Here is a 19,143-nt window from a genome sequence, read left to right as displayed (position 1 = left end):
ACTTTGAAAAACAGCCCACTACTTTTTTTTTTAAATGAAGAGAGGTTTAAGATATTACCAATACAATCAAAGTATAACAACCAATAAGTATAAATATACAACCAAATGTGAAGAAAGAATCAGGATATTGTGGGGAAAGGTAGAACCATCCACGTCATTGGAAAATGACTTGCTTTGTTTGCCTAAACCCTTAATTCTGGAGATTATATTTACCTAGTCTTTTCTTAAATATGTTTATTTTGAAATGTTATTTTCTTAAATTCAGGTGGCTTTGCAAAGGTTAAACTTGCCTGCCATATTCTCACTGGTGAAAAGGTAGCAATAAAAATCATGGACAAGAATACACTGGGGGTAAGTGCTTTTTTTTTGTTTTCAAATTTAATATTAAATCAACCTCATAAATCAAAATCTGATTTCTAGTGCTCATCAGGCAGGGATATATGATGTTCAATATTACTTTAGAGGAGGCAAGGGTCACTTTGGTCAATGACTTTTGTTGTCATCTCCTGAGTTCTTGTCCAAAGAATTGACAACTCAGTCAATCTCTATAATGAGTGAGCAAATTTTAGTAAGGGAGTTGTATAATAAGCATAGTCTGGGGATAGAATGGCTGGGGTGGTGGAATGGCTCAGGTAATAGAATGACCAGGGCAGGGTGATTGAATGCCCCTGAGTGAGCTGGGGAAGGGTCCTAATTCTTATAGTCTCTCTGGCCCCACCTCCTTCCTATCCCCTCCCCTCTGGCTGGAGTTAAAGCACTTCCTCTCTAAGCATGCACCATCCCAGAATGTATCCTGGTTGGGGGGTGCAATGTAAACTAGATGTTAATTTCATGCTAAGAAGAAAAGCTTACTAGGGTACAGTTCTAGGTAAGTAGAGCTCATGCTGAGGGTTGGGGGCGGGGTTCCCCTTAACCTCGAAGCCTCAGGGGATTGGATGGCTTCTTTAAACAATGTTGCCTTAGGGGATGCTATTCCCCAAACTATGTTATCTCCTGGGTACCCCCCCACCCCCACCCCAATCACTTTGACAACAGGTTAAGTAAAGATGCTTATATGAGCTCTATATAATCCATTTGACCAGCCATTTAACTGTCTAGTTTCTAGCTTTTCTGAGCATGAGTATATGACAGTTTCTTTGAGTGCCTTACTTGTTTGCCAAATATCGATGTGTTTCATAGAATAGCTTCATGAATTCAGTAGGACTTGGTTTATTGTTGGAAATAAAACATTTCATTTTAGCTAAATAGATATATCTGCCCTGGCAAAATGGGGTAAAAGCATTGTTATACCCCATCACTTCATTCAGTCAATCAAGAAGCACTTATTTAGTGCTCATGACCAGGTACTGGAAGATATTAGGGATACGAATACAAGGAATGAAACAGTGCCCCAATCCCTACTCTTGAATTGCTTGCATTCATTCTTTTTTTTTTTTTTTAAAGTGAGGCAATTGGGGTTAAGTGACTTGTCCAGGGTCACACAGCTAGTGTTAAGTGTCTGAGGCCGGATATAAACTCAGGTCCTCCTGACTCCAGGGCCGGTGCTCTATCCACTTCGCCACCTAGCTGCCCTGTTTGCATTCATTCTAATGAGGGAGATTTAAAGTACATAGGTAAATATATGTAGGAGAAATACAAATAATTACAACATTTTAAAATACAACTTAGTTTGGGAGGGAGGGAGGAAGGGTACTAGCAGTTGGGGCAATCAGGAAAGACCATGTAAAAGGTGGCACTTGAGTTGGGGCCTAAGGAAAGCCGGATTTTTTGAGGAAGAGGTGAGGAGGGAGTTCATTATATAGGCATGGGGGACAATCAGTGGAAAAGCATGGGTGTGAGAGATGAGGTAATGTGTTTTAAGGAATAGAGCCTTTTAGTTTGGCTGTATCACATAGTGTGGGAGAAGAGGAAATGTGTATCTAAGCTGTAATATGTGAGGGCCAGGTTGTGAAGAGCTTTACAAGCTCAACAAAGAAATCCATATTTTTATCCCAGAGGCAATAGGGAACCCCCTGGAGTTTATTGAGTAGGTAATTGACACGGTTAGATCTGCATTTAAGGAAAATCACTGTGGCAACAGTGTGCAGGATGGCCTGGAGTAAAAAGAGGCAAGAAGATGAATTAGGAGGTCATTGTAATAATCTAAGAGAGAGGTTATGAGGACCAGAACTAAGGTGGTAGCTTTGGCAACAGGAAGAAAAGGATCAGATTGCGATACGTATTGGAGATAGAAATGGCAAGTACATTGGTACTGTGTGATAGCGTTTTCCAGGCTTGAAGGAGACTATTTGTTAAAAGGAGGTCTTGACACTGAAAAGAATACTTCTTTTAACCACAGGATTTTTTCAGCTGGAATCTTGCAAGACTATAAAAGTGCTGCAACACTACTATTGTAGTGTAGATAGCAGAGTGATATTGATGTGGTTTTTTTTCCCAACTAAAAAAAAATAGAAATGATTTCTTATTCAGTTGCTACCAAGAAAATAATTGGTCTTGAAGGTTGAGGGCCTATGGCATACAGCTTTGCCAGAGGGCTATCAAATGATGGTAAGGATCCTAAATCAGATGTTGGAAATAAGAATTCTGCATAAGGTGGGAGAACTGGTACAGTCTTGATAGAGTGGTATCTCCTGAAAGTTTCAGACAGTTGTGACCGAGGGTCTGGCATTCCATAACTCTGTTCTTGTGGCTTTTGTGGTCAGTACCATCAGGCTACTTGACCTCTGTCTCATCTTTCTCCTCTTGCCTTTTTAGCCTGTGCATTTGCTTCTTTTCTACTTGGCTGTTACAGTGGAGTGGAAATTGACAAGAGGGTGCTAAGATCATGCGCTATCAATGTGTTTTCCCATCTCAACTAAAATGGAACATTTTACTCATTTAAGGGGTATTTTGTGGAATTACAATTTAATGAAGCTACATTTAATCAAATGCCAAGATGAACTAGAGGCCTGTGAGCTTTAGACTAGAAGCCCAGAGTCTGACTTTCTGATTTTGCCATGAACTTAGACAGGACCCTGCTTACAAAGCATGTCAGCATGAAACATCATTCCAGAACAATGTTTCAGAACCATTCTTTCATGATAGAGCACAGGGTTCTGATTTTTTGACTGAAGCTCCTTGGGATGTACTTATTTCTTTTTTTTCCCCCCAGGGCAATGAGGGTTAAGTCACTTGCCCAAGGTCACACAGCTAGTTAATGTCAAGTGTTTGAGGCTGGATTCGAACTCAGGTCCTCAATCCAGGGCCAGTGCTTTATCCACTGCACCATCTAGCTGCCTCTTGGATGTACTTATTTCAATAAGCTTGTGGTTGGCCCAATTTATGATTTCTCCCAACTGTTAATCTGTGTTATGAGAAGCTAGAGAGAGAGTTAGTTAAATATGAGACACATTGGGGAAGCTTTTATAAGTCAGCTAATTCTTTCAGATAGAGTTTTGTAGAACACTGTTCAAAGCATAATAACCTTGCTCCGAAATCAGTTACATCTCTTGCTTGGCTACTTTTCTGAATCGATACTCTCTATTTCCACTTAGTCTTTCTTTGATGCTATGTTTGCTAACTTGTTTTAATTGCTTACATTTTTAAGAAGTTCCCTAGATCCTCCTACATTTCATTTCCTACAACTTTATTCAACCCTCTTGAATTGATTCTCTAACAATTGGCCTTCTTTCTAGGAGACATCCGTGTTCTACTGAGTGCACATTGAGTTGGTTTGAGAGAAATTCTAGCTGGTAGCCCCAGTTTCCAAAAGCCCATTACACACTTTGTGAGCAAGAGAGTTAATGCTCCTCAGTATAGGGTTTGGAAGCTAAATTGGAGTAGGGAATGATTCCTGGAGAAACTAAGAGCGTCCAGCTGGGATAGCGTTCTTGGGCTTAGTGATGACGGATGAAAACTCTTTTCCCTCCTCAAATAAAACACGAGGCCTTTTTTGGGTAGGATGGAAGAAAAGGATATTGGTGAGAGAGAGATTTTATAAATGCCCTGTGTAACGGAGAATTCCTTCCTAGTGGTCCCTGTAAGTAGTGAATGTTGGGATAGTGAAAGATTGTGAGAACCGAGGAGCCCTGCAATTGTTTGTGTCCTGATTCCTCTGGCTTCCTGTATAGTTTTATTCTTTAAATCTTTGCATCTTGGTTTCCACATTTGTAAAATGAAGAGTTTGGATGAAATGATCTCTAAGACTCCTTTCAGCTCTGAGATTCTGTGACCTCTAAGTTTACCCGTGCTGAAAGGATGAGCCTCACTGGGTGTGGTGGAAGCAGTAGCTGTTGCTTCCTCCGTTCTGGATCAGTCAGTTAATAAGCATTTATAAAGTATTTGCTCTGTGCCAGGCACTGTGCTCAGCACTGAGAATACTGAGAATGCCAGTCCTTGCTGTCGAGGGGTTTACAATCTAATGGGAAGCCAAGGGAACAACATGTAGAAACATGCTGTATACGGGGTAAGTAGGAAATCATCAACAGACAGAAGGCACCAGAAGTAAGAGGGACTGGGAAAGGTTTCCTGTAGAATTTAGGGAAGGGGGGCAGCTAGGTGGTGCAGTGGATAGAGCACCGGCCCTGGAGTCAGGAGTACCTGAGTTCAAATCCGGCCTCAGACACTTAACACTTAACTAGCTGTGTGACCCTAGACAAGTCACTTAACCCCAATTGCCTCACCAAAATAAAAAAGAGAGAGAGAGAGAATTTGGGGAAGGGAATTCTAGTCCCAGCCCTCTATCCACTGTGCCACCCAGCTGGGATTTTGTCTAGGCCTTGAAGGAAGCCAGGGAAGTCAAGAGGCAGGGATGAGGAGGAAGAGCATTCCAGGTTAGGAGGACAGCCAGAGAAAATGCCTGGAGTGGAGGTGGAGGGTCTTGTTGGTAAGGAGGACAGGGCCACTAGATTGAAGAGGACTGGGCTGGAGCGTAAGGTGTAAGAAGACTGCAATGGTGAAGGGGTGGGGGGAGGTGGGCCTAGGTTATGAAAAGCTTTCAATTGCAAACACAGGATCTTATACTGCAGTTTATTGAATAGGGGGTGGCATTGTCAGACCCCTGCTTTAGGAAAATTGTTTTGGCGGCTGAATGTAGGATAAGCTGGAGGAAGGGAGAGACTTGTGGCTGGTGTACCCAGCAGGCTATGGTAGCAGTTCAGGTACGAGCAGATGAGAGCCTGTTCTAGGATGGTGGCCTCATCAGAAGAGTAAAGGTGGCATGCATACTGGAGAGAAGTTTCAAAGGTGAAATCAAAAGGCTTCGGCAACAGATTGCATATGGGGGAAGAGAGAGAGGATTTGAGGACGACACCCAGGTTGTAAGCCTGGGGGAATGGTGGTGCTCTCATCAGTAAAAGGGAGAGGATGTGAGGGAGAATGAGTTTAGTTTGCAATATATTGACTTTAAGGTATCTATAGGACATCCAGTTAGAGATCTGGGGCCATCTCCAGTCAGCAGACAGGTTAAGCCTGGATCAGTAGATTGGAGTATCATCAGCATAAAGAGGATTACATCCATGGGAGCTGATGAGATCACCATGTAAAGTAGTATGGAGAGAGAAGAAAAGAGGATCTAGGGTAGAGCCTTGTGGAGTTAACCCAAAGTTAGCAGGCTTGACTTGGATGAAGGTGGAGAAGGAACAGTTAGGTAGAAGGAGAACCAGGAGAGTGGAGTATCCTAAAAACCTAAAGAGAAGAGAGTATTAAGGAGAAGAGGGTGATTGACAGCATCAGAAGCTGCAGAGAGGTCAAGAAAGATGAGAACTGAGAAGAAGCCATTGGCAGGTAAGAGATCACTGGTAACTTTGGAGAGAACAGTTTTGGTGGAATGATGAGCTCAGAAAGCAGATTATAAGGGACTGAGAAGATAGTAAGAGGAGATGCAGTGGAGGTACTTATTACAGATGGTCTTTTTAAGGAGTTTAACCCCAAAAGGCAAAAGACATTCGAGGTTATAGCAGGGATGGAAGGATCAAGTGTATCAGAAAAGGCTTATGTCCTATTTTCTGGGGGATGGTCTAGGCATCTTTTTGACGCTTCTCAAAGTGTATTTTTATCGGAGGAGGTTTGGAAGACTTTTTTTTGGAACCCTGTTAGAGAACTTCTTGTTTCAGTATTTGGGGACAAGATAGTCTTGTTAATTTAGCTGTTAATATTGTTAAGGGCTAAAATTCTAGCTAGTCTGTCTAAAATATCTAATGAGTGGTCGCCAATAAATTATAAGCTTTAGCAAGAGTTAGGTTTTTAAGCATTTATTAAGGAGAATAAGAATTTGGTAAAGAGAGAGAGAAAGGCCTAGATTCCTATCTATTAAAGGGAGAGCACATTTCTAGCTCCCTTCTCCGCCAGCGTCCTCAGGAAAAAAAAAAAGACCGAGACTGAGCGCCAGTCTCTTCCTTCCTCCTCCCACTAGTCTGCGTCACTTCCTGATGCCTGGTCTTGCCCTCAAAGACCTTCGCTTCATGGGCAGAACTCTTCTACAGTAAGTATCCAGCAGGTGGCGTTATTCCAATCGTTACAGTCCCCCCTGTTGTTCCTCAAGAAACAAAATGTTTCCTTGACGGAACAGTAAAAACAATATAATAACTATTGCTAACTAATAATATGTGAACAACAATATAGAAAAGGAAGAGAGGAAAGTTTTGTCCAGAGGGGCGATTTTTTTTTTGTCCTCATGAACTGACGCTTTGACATTAGTCTTGCAAAGGGAGGGCCTCTGCAGAGAATACATGTTACAGATGGTGTATATTATAACAGAAAGAGAAAAAAAAACCAACAAAAACAACAAATCAAAACTGTTCATTTAAAGTCTCTGAAAGTCTTTTCTCAGATGTCCTCTAGGTGTAGTCGTGGAATGGAAGTCTTTTCAGGGGTTGATGTGTGGATGCTGGTAATCAGCCAGGAAAATTTCCTACAAAATTGAGCTTAACACAACTTTAAAATAGCTTTGTCAATAATCAAATCAAACAATGAAAGTTCTCAAAAACATGTCTAAGGGAATTCAGAATCTTAGTTGTTACACATGAAACATATAATAAAACAAAAATTGAACCATTCTTTAAAATTATAATATTACTATAGTCCCCCCCTTATGGAGGGTAATTGAGAAGACAATTGCTACGATATTAATTATTAAAAATAATTTTTATCTTTGTTTCATCACTTTTTGCATCATCTGCCTAATTATCCTCATGCCACTATGAGAAATTAAAAAATCTAATATAATTGGTAACAGGTGTCAAGGCCAAATTCAACACTGTATTTATCATGACACCTGAGATAATTATGGGGGTTACCATAAAAGAACAGAGAAATGATGGGATATGAGCATTCCCACACTTGAGCAATATGTACTGCCCATACAGTATGCCAGGCTTAAAATAGGTGGATGGAATATATGTCCATGCCACCGAACATATTGGAAGAAACTGAGTCAGACTTAATCAGATGCATGGGATTGAGATGTCCATGGCATCAGGCATATAGGAGGGAGCATAGAAGCCAGGTGTAGAAGTGAGATGGGTGGGATGAATACTTCCAGCCATCTGTACAATATTGTGGGGAAAAAGAGAATAAAATATTAAACCAAGAGAATCCAACCTCAACATTTGTCAAAAGCCGTTCCCTCGGCCATACCTTGACTTCATGCATGTCTCCCCTCATGTGACAGTTCAGTGTCTGCTCTTGCATGTATTCCTCTTGTGATTGGATGGCATCTTGGCCAACTGGCATCTGATAACTCAGAATAAAGGCAATTAATGTCTTAAATGATAAGTTCCCATAATCCAAGTCTCATATGGATTTAAAAATTGAGGATAATAAATGATTGCAAAAAATGTGAATACATCTTGACTCAGAACACAATATATAATTATGCAACAATTTCAAATGATACCCCTTTTTTTAACTTAGTATACAATTACTTTTTTGAAAAATCTGAACATATTTAAATACAAGTTAAAGCACAACACAATCTCAAAGACAACTTTTACAAATGTTCCCCTCTTTTTTTTTTTTTTGAATATGCTTATCAAAAATAATACTTCTAGAATCAATTTACACTTGCCATGGCAAACAATTTGCTAGGGAAATGCTTTAAAGAGTTTGATCAAATAATCAGTTGAGAAAAATAACAAAAACAAATAACTCAGAATATGGGAGCACAATACTCCTAGAATTAACATTGTATTATGAAATCAAAACCATGTTTCAAAATTAGATAGATGAATGAATAGAAGAAAATACACATGGAATAATAAAAGACAATGAAATTCAAACTAGGGAAATCTAAATGAATATGAACTTAATATCAATAAGAGTATTATAAAATATAAACTTGATCACATGACTATAAAAAGCTTTTACAAATATTCTCCTTGTTTTAGAAACTAAGTATAAGACACAATCTCAAAAGCATGAAAATCTCTATGAAAATAAACCCATACCATTAATTTCAAAATGTATATGTAATGGCATAGAAATCCTATGTAACCTCTGAACTGACATTAATACTCTGAGTAAAGTTAGAACACTTTTGATTCCGATATCTAAAATCCCCAATACTCATATCAATACCTTGCTGCTTACTTCTACATTTCTGTAAAATATGTACCCTTCCATGGCAAAAGAAGCAGAGTCTTGAACTATGGTGATGATTGTCATTCTTATTCAGCTTAAGTTTTTCTTCTTTAACCCCTCTATATTGTCTGTCGGGCTTTTCACCATACAAACGCTTTATAAGATTACTAATTAAAGACAAAAGCAGGTTAGCAAAATTATGAACAAATCGAGCATATCTGGAATTTAAAGGGTTTTCTAAAGTTGTCTCAGAAGCACAGCCAGGCTGGGGAAGGGCTGAGCCTGAAGCTGCAAATGCAGGTAGAAAAAGTTGAGCATGCGCATCAGATCTCTGGACTTCCCAGGCAGGGGAAGCTATGGGCTTGGCCATAGGAGGAGTAGAGGGTGGGGTCTGGAGAGGAGGGGAGGGACCAGCACAATTTGAATCAGACTTGATTTTGAACTCAGGCCTGGATTCCTCTTCCCCCACTTTGCCTCCAGGTGCTAGGGGATTAAAAGCTTCTAGAGGGTGGGTCGTTGCCTCCAGGCATGCAAAATTAGAGCAACAATTACTGTTAGAACTGGGAAAAGCTGCAGGAATCTCTTCAGGTTTCTCTGAAAAAGCATGGTTGGGAGAGGGAGAGATATTTCCTTGTGTGAGTAAGTTGCTGGCTCTTCTAACAAAAATAAAAAGAAAAATAGAAAATCCAGAAAAACAAAGCATTAACATGATCTTATCTCCCATTTGTCTGGTTAAACAGACTAAAATCAAAAATAGGGTAATTAGGGAGTTTAAAAGGTCCATTCGAAAAAATTTAAAGGAAAACACAGCCAGTGCGCCAGTACTTAGCAGTTTAAAGGGTAGGAGAAATTTCTTACCCAACCGGAAGATCAGAAGTGAGGTTCAGCTTTCCTCTTCGTGGTCAGCCATCTGTTAAGGGCTAAAATTCTAGCTAGTCTGTCTAAAATATCTAATGAGTGGTCGCCAATAAATTATAAGCTTTAGCAAGAGTTAGGTTTTTAAGCATTTATTAAGGAGAATAAGAATTTGGTAAAGAGAGAGAGAAAGGCCTAGATTCCTATCTATTAAAGGGAGAGCACATTTCTAGCTCCCTTCTCCGCCAGCGTCCTCAGGAAAAAAAAAAAGACCGAGACTGAGTGCCAGTCTCTTCCTTCCTCCTCCCACTAGTCTGCGTCACTTCCTGATGCCTGGTCTTGCCCTCAAAGACCTTCGCTTCATGGGCAGAACTCTTCTACAGTAAGTATCCAGCAGGTGGCGTTATTCCAATCGTTACAATATTGGGCTTTTACTCTTTCTACTTATATTTTATGTGCATTGTGTATTTGAATATATTTATCTCTCTGTGTTGATAAGCTCTGTTTTCATGAAGTTCTGATATTGAAAAGTTTCCTTTAACTTAGAAACTTGAAAATTAAAATGGTTCCACCATTTCTATTCAAATTGTTGGATTTAAAAATGTGAAAACTTTGATAGTAAGATGAATGGTTTATTCTTCAGTTGAAACCTTTTTGTGCTTGCTTTAAGTCTAAATATAAACACTTTACTTAAGTATTTTCATCTGTAGGGGAAGACACAAATGAGCTTTCCTCAGAAGGCCCCAAGAAGAAGACTTTCCCGCCATTCGACTCCCAGTTTCTTATCCTGAAATGGGATAATACATATTGGTTTCCTAGGGACAAGAACTGTGTTCAAAGAAGATACTTATAAAATAGAAACAACAAATAAACGTGTTATGGCTTGTGTGGGGCAGTGCCATGTATCATGTCTGTGTGCATAATGCTGTTGTTTATGACCTGAACAAGGTGGGGAGGAGCAGAAAGAGTCCCTTTTCTTCTTCCCCAGCCAAATAAACTCATTACTGAAGTTTTGTACAAGCCTACGTATTCTTTAGGCCAGAGGTGCCAAACTCATGAGCCTGCAAAACTCTAAAGTGCTAGTGGGAACCAGATCAAAGTGTAACTGGGAAATGTTTAACAAAAGAAATAAAAATGCAGTACAACATAGATAATATTAATTTGTGGTCATCTTGGTCAGTATACAGCCTGGAGGGAACTATTTCTGTTTGAGTTTGACACAACTGCTCACATTTACAGAGTAGAAAATAAGACTCTTTAGAAACGTAGAGAACTTAATATTCCTTCCCCATTTAAAGATGACTGAGTATTCTCTGTTCCTCTTAGAAAGCCTGGAAGCCATCATTGTTATGATATAGACGTTTTATAACATGCTTCAAATTGCTGTAGCATTCTAATTTTTGTTGCAGAGTGATTTGCCTCGTGTGAAAACAGAGATTGATGCTATGAAGAACCTAAGTCATCAACATATTTGTCGTCTTTACCATGTCCTCGAGACTGACAACAAAATATTTATGGTTATGGAGGTTAGTATGTTCATTTACAGAATTTAAACTACTACCTGTAGAAAGGGAATATTCATTATTTGTCTGGATCACATGTTTAGTTTCAGCAAAGTGTCTCTGTTATCAGAGTATCTAAGACCTTCCTATGGTTCTGTGCTTAGAGCAAGATCATTCCCTTCTCCCTGCATAGAAAGAGTTTGTACTCCTTGACTTGTAACACTAATGACCTAAAGGACTTGGAGAAAATAGAATGAAAACAAATGAATGTACAAATGCCCACATATACACTACAGATACAAGTTGGAGTTGAATGGGTGTGTGTAGATGGAAGTAGAGGATAGAGAGGTTGGCTGGGGAAAATCTCTGCTTATAGTTCATATTGCTAGAGGAAGATATCTCTGATGAATTTAGAAGTCTTAAGGGATCATGAATGGGTGACTTCAGAAGATCTTTAAATAATGAGATAGCTAAGCAGACTGCTGGGCTAGGGTATTTCAGCCATGGCTTAGTGCAGAGCCAAATGAAGAGGTCTTGAAGCAGATGTGTCCGAGGTAGGCTTCTGGAAACAAAATGGAACTATTGGAGATAATCCTGTGGTGCCTTGTTGTGGGGACTTGAAATCCAGGGCAAGACTATTGAACTGTTTTGTAGTGTGACACCAATACACTCTTGTAGGATTTTAAGGAGGATGGTGTTGGCACAGCAATGAATGGGTGAAAAAAGATGCCTTTTGACAGGAGCAGTGACAGTAAATGAGTTGGATGGACTCATGCTCCAGGTAGGGGGTTGAGCTAGATGACTTTTTGGTGTCCTTTCCAGTTCCAAGATTTTCCAAGCCCATAGAAATGGGAAGTAAGGTGGGGAAAGGGTTATAATAGTCTAGCTGAACAATAAGCAAGGGTCTGGACTAAGGCTCTGGTAATAAGGATAGGAAGAAGGGGTACAAATGTGGGAAATATATGAAGGTGCAGCAGCTCTAGCAGTAGATTGAAAATGTGGGCAGCAAGGAATAGTGATGAGTCGAAGATGTGTCTAAGATTTTTTGATTGCTATTTTGTCAAAATAGAATTGCCTGTTATGAAAGCAGAAGCTGCTCTATATTTTCATGTTTACTTTGATTCAACAGCAGGGTAACCAGGCTGAGATGTCAGGGACACAGTATTACATGGGAGTGATTTTCACATTTTCTCATTTTATCTTAGGTTCTCTTTTCTTTTGATTATATTTTTCCCTCATTGGCAATCTTATTTCCTCTCCTGACTTGACACTCTGACCTCTCTTTTGACCTCTAGGTCCATGTAGCATTAGAGATTGAGAGTGGGAAGAGGCCTTACAGGTAATTTAGCCCAACTCCCTTATTTTGAGTTTGACACTGGCCCAGAGAGGTAAAGGGAAATGCCTCCAGCCATGCAGAGTGAGGACTGCAATTCAGCTTGTCTGACCCCAAATCCTTGTTGCTTCCCCTCCCAGCTGCTTGTTCCCAAATGTCCTGCTAGCATCTCAGTCTCAACCTGTCTACAACCAAACTTGCTGTCTTGACATAACTGTTCGTGTCACTGGTACCATAAATCATGTTTTTGACTTTTTACTTTTCCATTACCTAGCTGCCCCTATTTTTTTTGGTGAGGCAATTGAGGTTAAGCGGCTTGCCTAGGGTCACACAGCTAGTAAATGTCAAGTGTCTGAGGTCAGATTTGAACTCAGGACCTCCTGAATCCAGGGCTGGTGCTCTATCACACTGGGCCACCTAGCTGCCCCAAGCCCTGTGGTTTCTGTGTTCCTGGCATTTCTTACTTCCTGGCCTTGTCTTTTCCTACTGCTGCCACATGCATGCCTCATTAGCCCCTTCCTGTTTTGGTGTAAAAGGACCTCTTATAACAGGTCCTTTTACCCCTGTGCTCTGCTACCTCTAACCCTCTTTTCCTGCAGATTTCTCTCTTGCACATAAAGATCTGGGTGGGGCACTTGCTAGCTGTATGACTTTAGGTATTATCTTCCCTCTTCCGTCTTTGGTTTCTTCCTTGGTGAAGGGAAGGAATTAGATTAGGTGATATCTGACCTGATTAAAAAAAAAAGCTTGTGGGCCTGTTGCCCCACCAAGTAAAGTTGAGGCTCTTTTAGCTGATGTTCCAGGCTTTCTCCTGCTCAGCCCCACCCTGCTAGAGCAGCTTGTGTCCTGCTCTCTGTACCCTGTGCTCCCCTGCACACTGACCCTCTCTGTCTTCTAAACGCAACATGGAATCTGTCCTCTGCTCTGCTCCTGCTACTTTTGTGCTCTCTCTTCTCTTTACCATGTGTTACATTCCTCTTTCTCCTTTGAGCACAAGTACCACACTACCTCCTCCAGGAAGCCTTCATTGAGCCATGGCTCCTGGGCCTTACTTTTGCTGACCACAACAAATGTTCACTAAGCATTTGTCAGTGTGCAAGGCTCTATGCCAGCCTCTAGGGATATACAGGTGAAAAAAATCACAGTGTCAGCACTGGACACTGTTGGTGTAAATATAACAATGGTAGAAGATTAGGAGTGAAAGAGATCAAGAAAAAATGCTTTATGAAAGTTTGAGGACAGAAAGAATTCTTTGAACTGGGGATTGTGTTTGGGGAGATGAAGGTTCATTAGGGAAGGGTTCATTCACAAAGACGCTTTTGCCTACACCAAGCCTTGAATTAGGGTAAAGATTCTTAGATGTAGGGGGGAGGAGTTATGAGTTCCAGGCATTGAGGATGACCTTTGTGCATTTACACAAGTGGAATATAGCAGGAGTTTGGGGAACAGCGAGGAGTCCACTTTGGTTGGAAATCAGAATGTGAAAGGGGGAACATGTTGAAATGAGTCTGGCAGGGTTGCTTGGAGCAAATTGTGAGGGCCATAAATGCCAGGCAATTTGCATCTTATTTTAGAGAGAGGAGGGAATCATGGAAAGTTTTTAAGCAGAAGAGTGATGTGGTCAAGACCTGCTGTGCTTGGTGAAATTATGTTGGCCACTCTGAAGGATGGAGGCAAGAAACTAGAGGCACTAAGACTTCTTAGGAGCGGTTGTGATAGTTCAAGGCAGAGTCCAGTGGTGGCAGTGCAAGTGGAGAGGAGATATTGCCTTGGGAGACTTGATAGGATTTGGCAACTGGTCAGGTCTAGTAGCTGAGGGAGAAGGCAGAGCTTTTGAGCCAGGGTGTAATATGCTCTCCAGTGTTGTTATGAAAACAGTGCTGTAAAGTCCAAAGAGCCTTTTTTCTTTCTTTCTTTTCTTTTCTTTTTTTTTTTTTTGGTGAGGCAATTGGGGTTAAGTGACTTGCCCAGGGTCACACAGCTAGTAATTGTAAAGTGTCTGAGGTCGGATTTGAATTCAGGTCCTCCTGACTCCAGGGCCGGTGCTCTATCCACTGCGCCACCTAGCTGTCCCCAAAGAGCCATTTTAATAAGAACTATTGTAATATTGACAAAAAAGCAGTTATTAAAAATTATTAACAAAATACACAGAAAACTATAGCTTTCTGTATATTTTTGTCCCCCTACTTATACTTTGTGAAGGCAAGGAATGGTGAGTTACTTAAACTTTGTATGTCCTTTAGCACCTGGCATACTGCCCTGCACATAGTAGATATTTGTGTTGTTTGAATGAATGACAAGGTGAGGCTTGTGGATTAAGTGCTGACCCTGAAGTCAGGAAGACCTGAATTCAAATGCTCTGTGACCCCGCACAAATTACTTGATCTCTGTTTGCCTCAGTTTCATTAGCTATAAAATAATAGTAGCACCTACCTTGCAGAGTGAGGATCAAATGAGACACTATTTGTAAAGTGCTTAGCACAGTGTCTGGCACATAGTAGGTGCTATATAAGTGCTTAGTCCCTTCCTCCCAAATGGATAGAGAGGAGTTTATGAATACTCAGAGTGAACAAAGTTTGGGGACCTTAGTGTGGGGGCTGCCAGCTAACCATGCCACCTTGGGCAGGTTATTTCACCCCTCTTGTTTTTAGTTCACCTGTAAAATAGTGAAATTGAATTAAATTATCTCTGTTTTCTCTTTTAGCACCAATGTTCTTTTTTTTTTGGTGGGTCAATGAGAGTTAAGTGACTTGCCCATGGTCACACAGATAGTAAGTGTCAAGTGTCTGAGGCTGCATTTGAACTCTGGTCCTTCTGAATCCAGGGCCAGTGCTTTATCCACTGCACCACCTAGCTGCCTCCTGCCCTCCCCCGCCTCAGCATCAATGTTTTTTTATTCTTTATGACTAAATTCCTAGAGGGTAGGGACTATTGATTTTTGTCTGTATAGCCCTACATGCTTGAATATATTTATTTAAAATACTTAATCATGGTTAAACAATTGAGATCCAAGAAATCTTGGTCCTATTTCTAATTCATTTTGAGACTTTGGATAGGAATATGCCTCACTTCCACTTCTGTAAATTTGAAGTGATTTTTTTTTTAATAAACCAACACAATTAAAAAGCAAAAACAAAACAAAACAATATGTCTTTAAAAGACTGATGTCAAAGCGTATCTTTCATTGTTTGGTAGAGAGGTGATAGAGTAGAATAGAGGTCTGTGAACTTGTTTATTTATTTATTCCCTACTTTCTTTAGAATTTTATTTTCCAAATTACACATAAAAGCAAATTTTGACCTCAATTTTTTTTTTAAACTTTGTGTTCCACCTTCTCTTCCTCCCTCCCTTCCCACCCCCACCCCAAGAACTCAAGCAATTCAATATAAATTATACATGAGTAGTCATGGAAAAAATTCTACATTAGGTAGGTTGTGAGAGAATACAGATACAAACAAAACTTTAGATTAAGGAATTGTCAAAAAAAAATATGTTTCAGTCTGTTTTCAGATACCATCAGTTCTTTCTCTGTAGGTGTATTGTGATTTTCATAGGTTATTTAGAGTTATATTGGATCATTGCCTTGCTGAAAATAACCACGTTTCCCAGCAGATCATCTTACACTACTGCTGTTATTTTGTATACAGTACATTTCTCTCTGCCTCAGTTCATGTGGGTCTTTCCAGGTTTTTCTGATAGCATGCTGTTCATCATAACTTTTATATAGTACCTTAAACTTGACAAAGAATTTTCTTCACAATAGCCCAGCAGAGTAGGTACCATATGTTTTGACATTGTAGTCAATCATCATAACTATTTCCCCCCATCCCATTCCCTTCCAATGATATTTACTCTATTTTCTATCTTATTTTGTCCTATTCCTCCTCAAAAGTGCTTTGCTACTGACTCCCCCCTCCCCTGCTCTACCCTTTCTTCATTTATCCTTCCCTCCTTATCCTCTTCCCCTCCTACTTTTCTGTAGGGTTAAATAGATTACTCATCCCAACTGGGTGTGTGCGTTATTCCCTCCTTGAGTCCACTCTGATGAGTTTAAGGTCTTTGAGCTAATTCTGTGTTCTAAATTTTTCTTCCTCCCTCCTCCTTAACTCTCCCTATGAAATCAAGCAATTCAATATATGTCATACATGTGCTGTTATACAGAACTTCTTCCCCTTCCTCGAAAATGTTTTGCTTTTTGCAGCTCCCTCCCCCAAACTTCCCTCCTGCCCCTCCCCATCTCCTTCCTCTCCCACTTTTCCTCAGGGCAAAAATATATTACTATACCCACTTGAGTATGTGTGTTATTGCCTCTTTGAGCCAATTCTGATGATAGTAAGGTTCACTCACTGCCCCACTCCTTCCCCCTTTTCCCCTCCCCTCCATAAGCTTTTTTCTTGCTTCCTTCATGTGAGCTACCTCTCCCCTCCCCCCTCCCCCAGTCTATTCCTCCTACCCCTCAACCCTATTTTAAAAATGTCATCATGGGTTAGCTAGGTGGCACAGTGGACAAAGCGCCACCCCTGGGCCCAGGAGTTCCAGAGCCCAAATCTGGCCCCAGACGCAAGACAACCCACCCTGTTTGCTCCACAAAGAACAAGGATACATAAAAAATAAATGCTTTACAATTACCATCCCTCCATATTCAGTTCAGACCTATATCCTCTGTGTATTCCTTATTGAAAAAGTTCTTATGAGTTGGAAGTATTTTTTTCTCATGTATGAATGTAAACAGTTTAACCTTTTAATGTCCCTCATGGTTTATTTTTCCTGTTTACCTTTTTATGATTCTTCAGGGTCTTGTATTTGAAAGTCAAATTTTCTATTCAGTTTAGGTCTTTTCATCACAAATGCCTGAAAGTCTTCTTTTTCACTGAAATCTCATTTTTTTCCTCTGAAAGATTATGATCAGTTTTGCTGGGTCCGTGATTCTTGGATGTAGTCCCAGTTCCTTTTCCCTCTGGAATATCATATTCCATGCCCTCTGGTCCTTTAATGTAGATGCTGCTAGATCTTGTTTTATCCTTATTGGAGCTCCACAGTATTTGAATTCCTTTTTTCTAGCTGCTTGCAATATTTTCTCCTTGAACTGGAAGCTCTGGAATTTGGCTATAATATTCCTGGAGGTTTTCCTTTTGGGATCTCTTTCAGGAGGTGATCGGTGGATTCTTTCAATTTCTATTTTAGTTTCTGCTTCTAGAATATCAGGGCAATTTTCCCTGACAATCTCTTGGAGGATGGTGTCTAAGTTCTTATTTTGGTCCTGGTTTTCAGGTAGTCCAATGATTTTCAAATTATCTCTGCTGGATTTATTTTCCAGGTCAGCTGTTTTTCCAAGGAGATGTTTCCCATTGCCCTCTATTTTTTCATTCAATTGGATTTGCTTTACTGTGTCTTGATTTCTCATAAGGTCACTAGCTTCCATTTGTTCAATCCTAATTCTTAGAGAATTATTTTCATTAGACAGCTTTTTTATATCCTTTTCCATTTGACTTTTCAAACTGTTGACTTTTTTCTCATGACTCTCTTGCATTGCTCTCATTTTTCTTTCCATTCTTTCCTCCCTCTCTCTACATCTTCCTTCTATCTCTCCTAATTTCTCTTCAAAGTCCCTTTTGAGAGCTTCCATGGCCTGAGACCAGTTCATATTCTTCTTGGAAGCTCTGGATGTAGGTGCCCTGAAGTTGTTTTCCTCTTCTGAGGGTGCACCTTGATTTTCCTTGTTGCTGAAGAAACTTTCTATAGTTCTAAACTTTCTTTGCTTGCTCATCTTTTACTTGACTTTTAGTTCCCCACTGGGGGGCCCTGCTTCTGGGCTACACTACTGTCCCCAGCTTCATAGGGTCCCAGGTGTTTTGGTTTGAGGGAGGGCAGGTTTTTCTCTTGCCTGACCTGTTCTCTGGGCCCAAGATGACCTCAAGCCAACTTGCTAGTTAGCCAGGTAGCAGAGCAGTATGGTGGTTCTTAGCTTCAACGAACCTGCACCCCTCCCCCACCTGGGCCTCCCACCGCTCAGGATTTCTTCCTGGTTCCCTGCTGGAGTGGGACAGCTGAATTTCTCCCTAGGTCCCACTGATACCTCTGTACTCCCCCCCCCCCTAAGTCGTTTAGCTCCTCACCCAACCCCACAAGCTCTGTTCCAGAAGACGCTGCTGCTGCAGCTGATTCAGAGGCTCTGGTACAGTGTGCCTGGGGTTTCTGTTGGCACAATCGCGGGACTTGACTTTACTCGCAGCCTAGCATGGCCCCCTTTAATCTATCTATAGCTGGAAAATAATCTCAGCCCATATTTTTGTGGGTTTTTCTGCTCCAGGGGTTCTTTTATTGCTCTTTTTGGGGTAATTGTATCAGGAGCTCTGTGCATTTAGTGTCTTTCCTCCGCCCCTGTGAACTTGTTTTTAAAAAGTATTTTAATAACTATTTCAATATAATTAATTTCCTTTGTAATCCTCTGATTTTATTTTATGCTTTTAAAAACATTCTGAGGAGGTTTTCCCATACAGCCTGTGAGATTAAAATGAATATTAGATCATTAATCTACCCTACTTAACCTTTCCCTTAATTTATCTCCCAGACTAGTAAATGGAAGAAGCTTCTGGTTTTCTAGATAGAGCCTTTATTGTATGGTAGTCACAAGGTGATGTTGATTAGAAGGATAGGAAAGTAGAAATACAATACAAATCGTCTTAAGTCTAGGCTTAGTCTATATTCTATATAAAACTCACCAAAAGCGGAAGGCCACCTTTGGGGCGAGAGACCGAGTCAAGCGCGTGCTGTTAACCAAGAGCTGGGCTGAGTCAAACTCCAGTCCCCGTCTGTCTGTGCAGCGCAGCCAGGAGACCCGCGGAGCAGGAAAAAAGGCCCCACTTCCGTTCTCTCCTTGCCTTTTAAGCTCGCACC

The 19,143-nt window shown here is 40.6% G+C and overlaps 1 protein-coding gene across 1 annotated transcript in view; it reads left to right on the top strand.

The window, feature by feature from the left end:
* The first annotated feature begins 298 nt into the window (after positions 1-298).
* MELK (maternal embryonic leucine zipper kinase) overlaps positions 299-19,143 on the top strand; it is a 76,897-nt gene continuing 58,052 nt past the window's right edge. Inside the window, exons 1-2 of the mRNA XM_043976626.1 lie at positions 299-351; positions 10,821-10,937. Of these exons, the coding sequence (XP_043832561.1) occupies positions 331-351; positions 10,821-10,937 (138 nt within the window). The 5' untranslated portion in view covers positions 299-330. The remainder of the gene's footprint in view (positions 352-10,820; positions 10,938-19,143) is intronic.

The sequence above is a fragment of the Dromiciops gliroides genome, chromosome 1 (assembly GCF_019393635.1).
Source record: "Dromiciops gliroides isolate mDroGli1 chromosome 1, mDroGli1.pri, whole genome shotgun sequence".
Classification (NCBI taxonomy): domain Eukaryota; kingdom Metazoa; phylum Chordata; class Mammalia; order Microbiotheria; family Microbiotheriidae; genus Dromiciops; species Dromiciops gliroides.
Note: the sequence above shows the minus strand (reverse complement) of the source record. Positions and strands in the feature narration are given on the sequence as shown.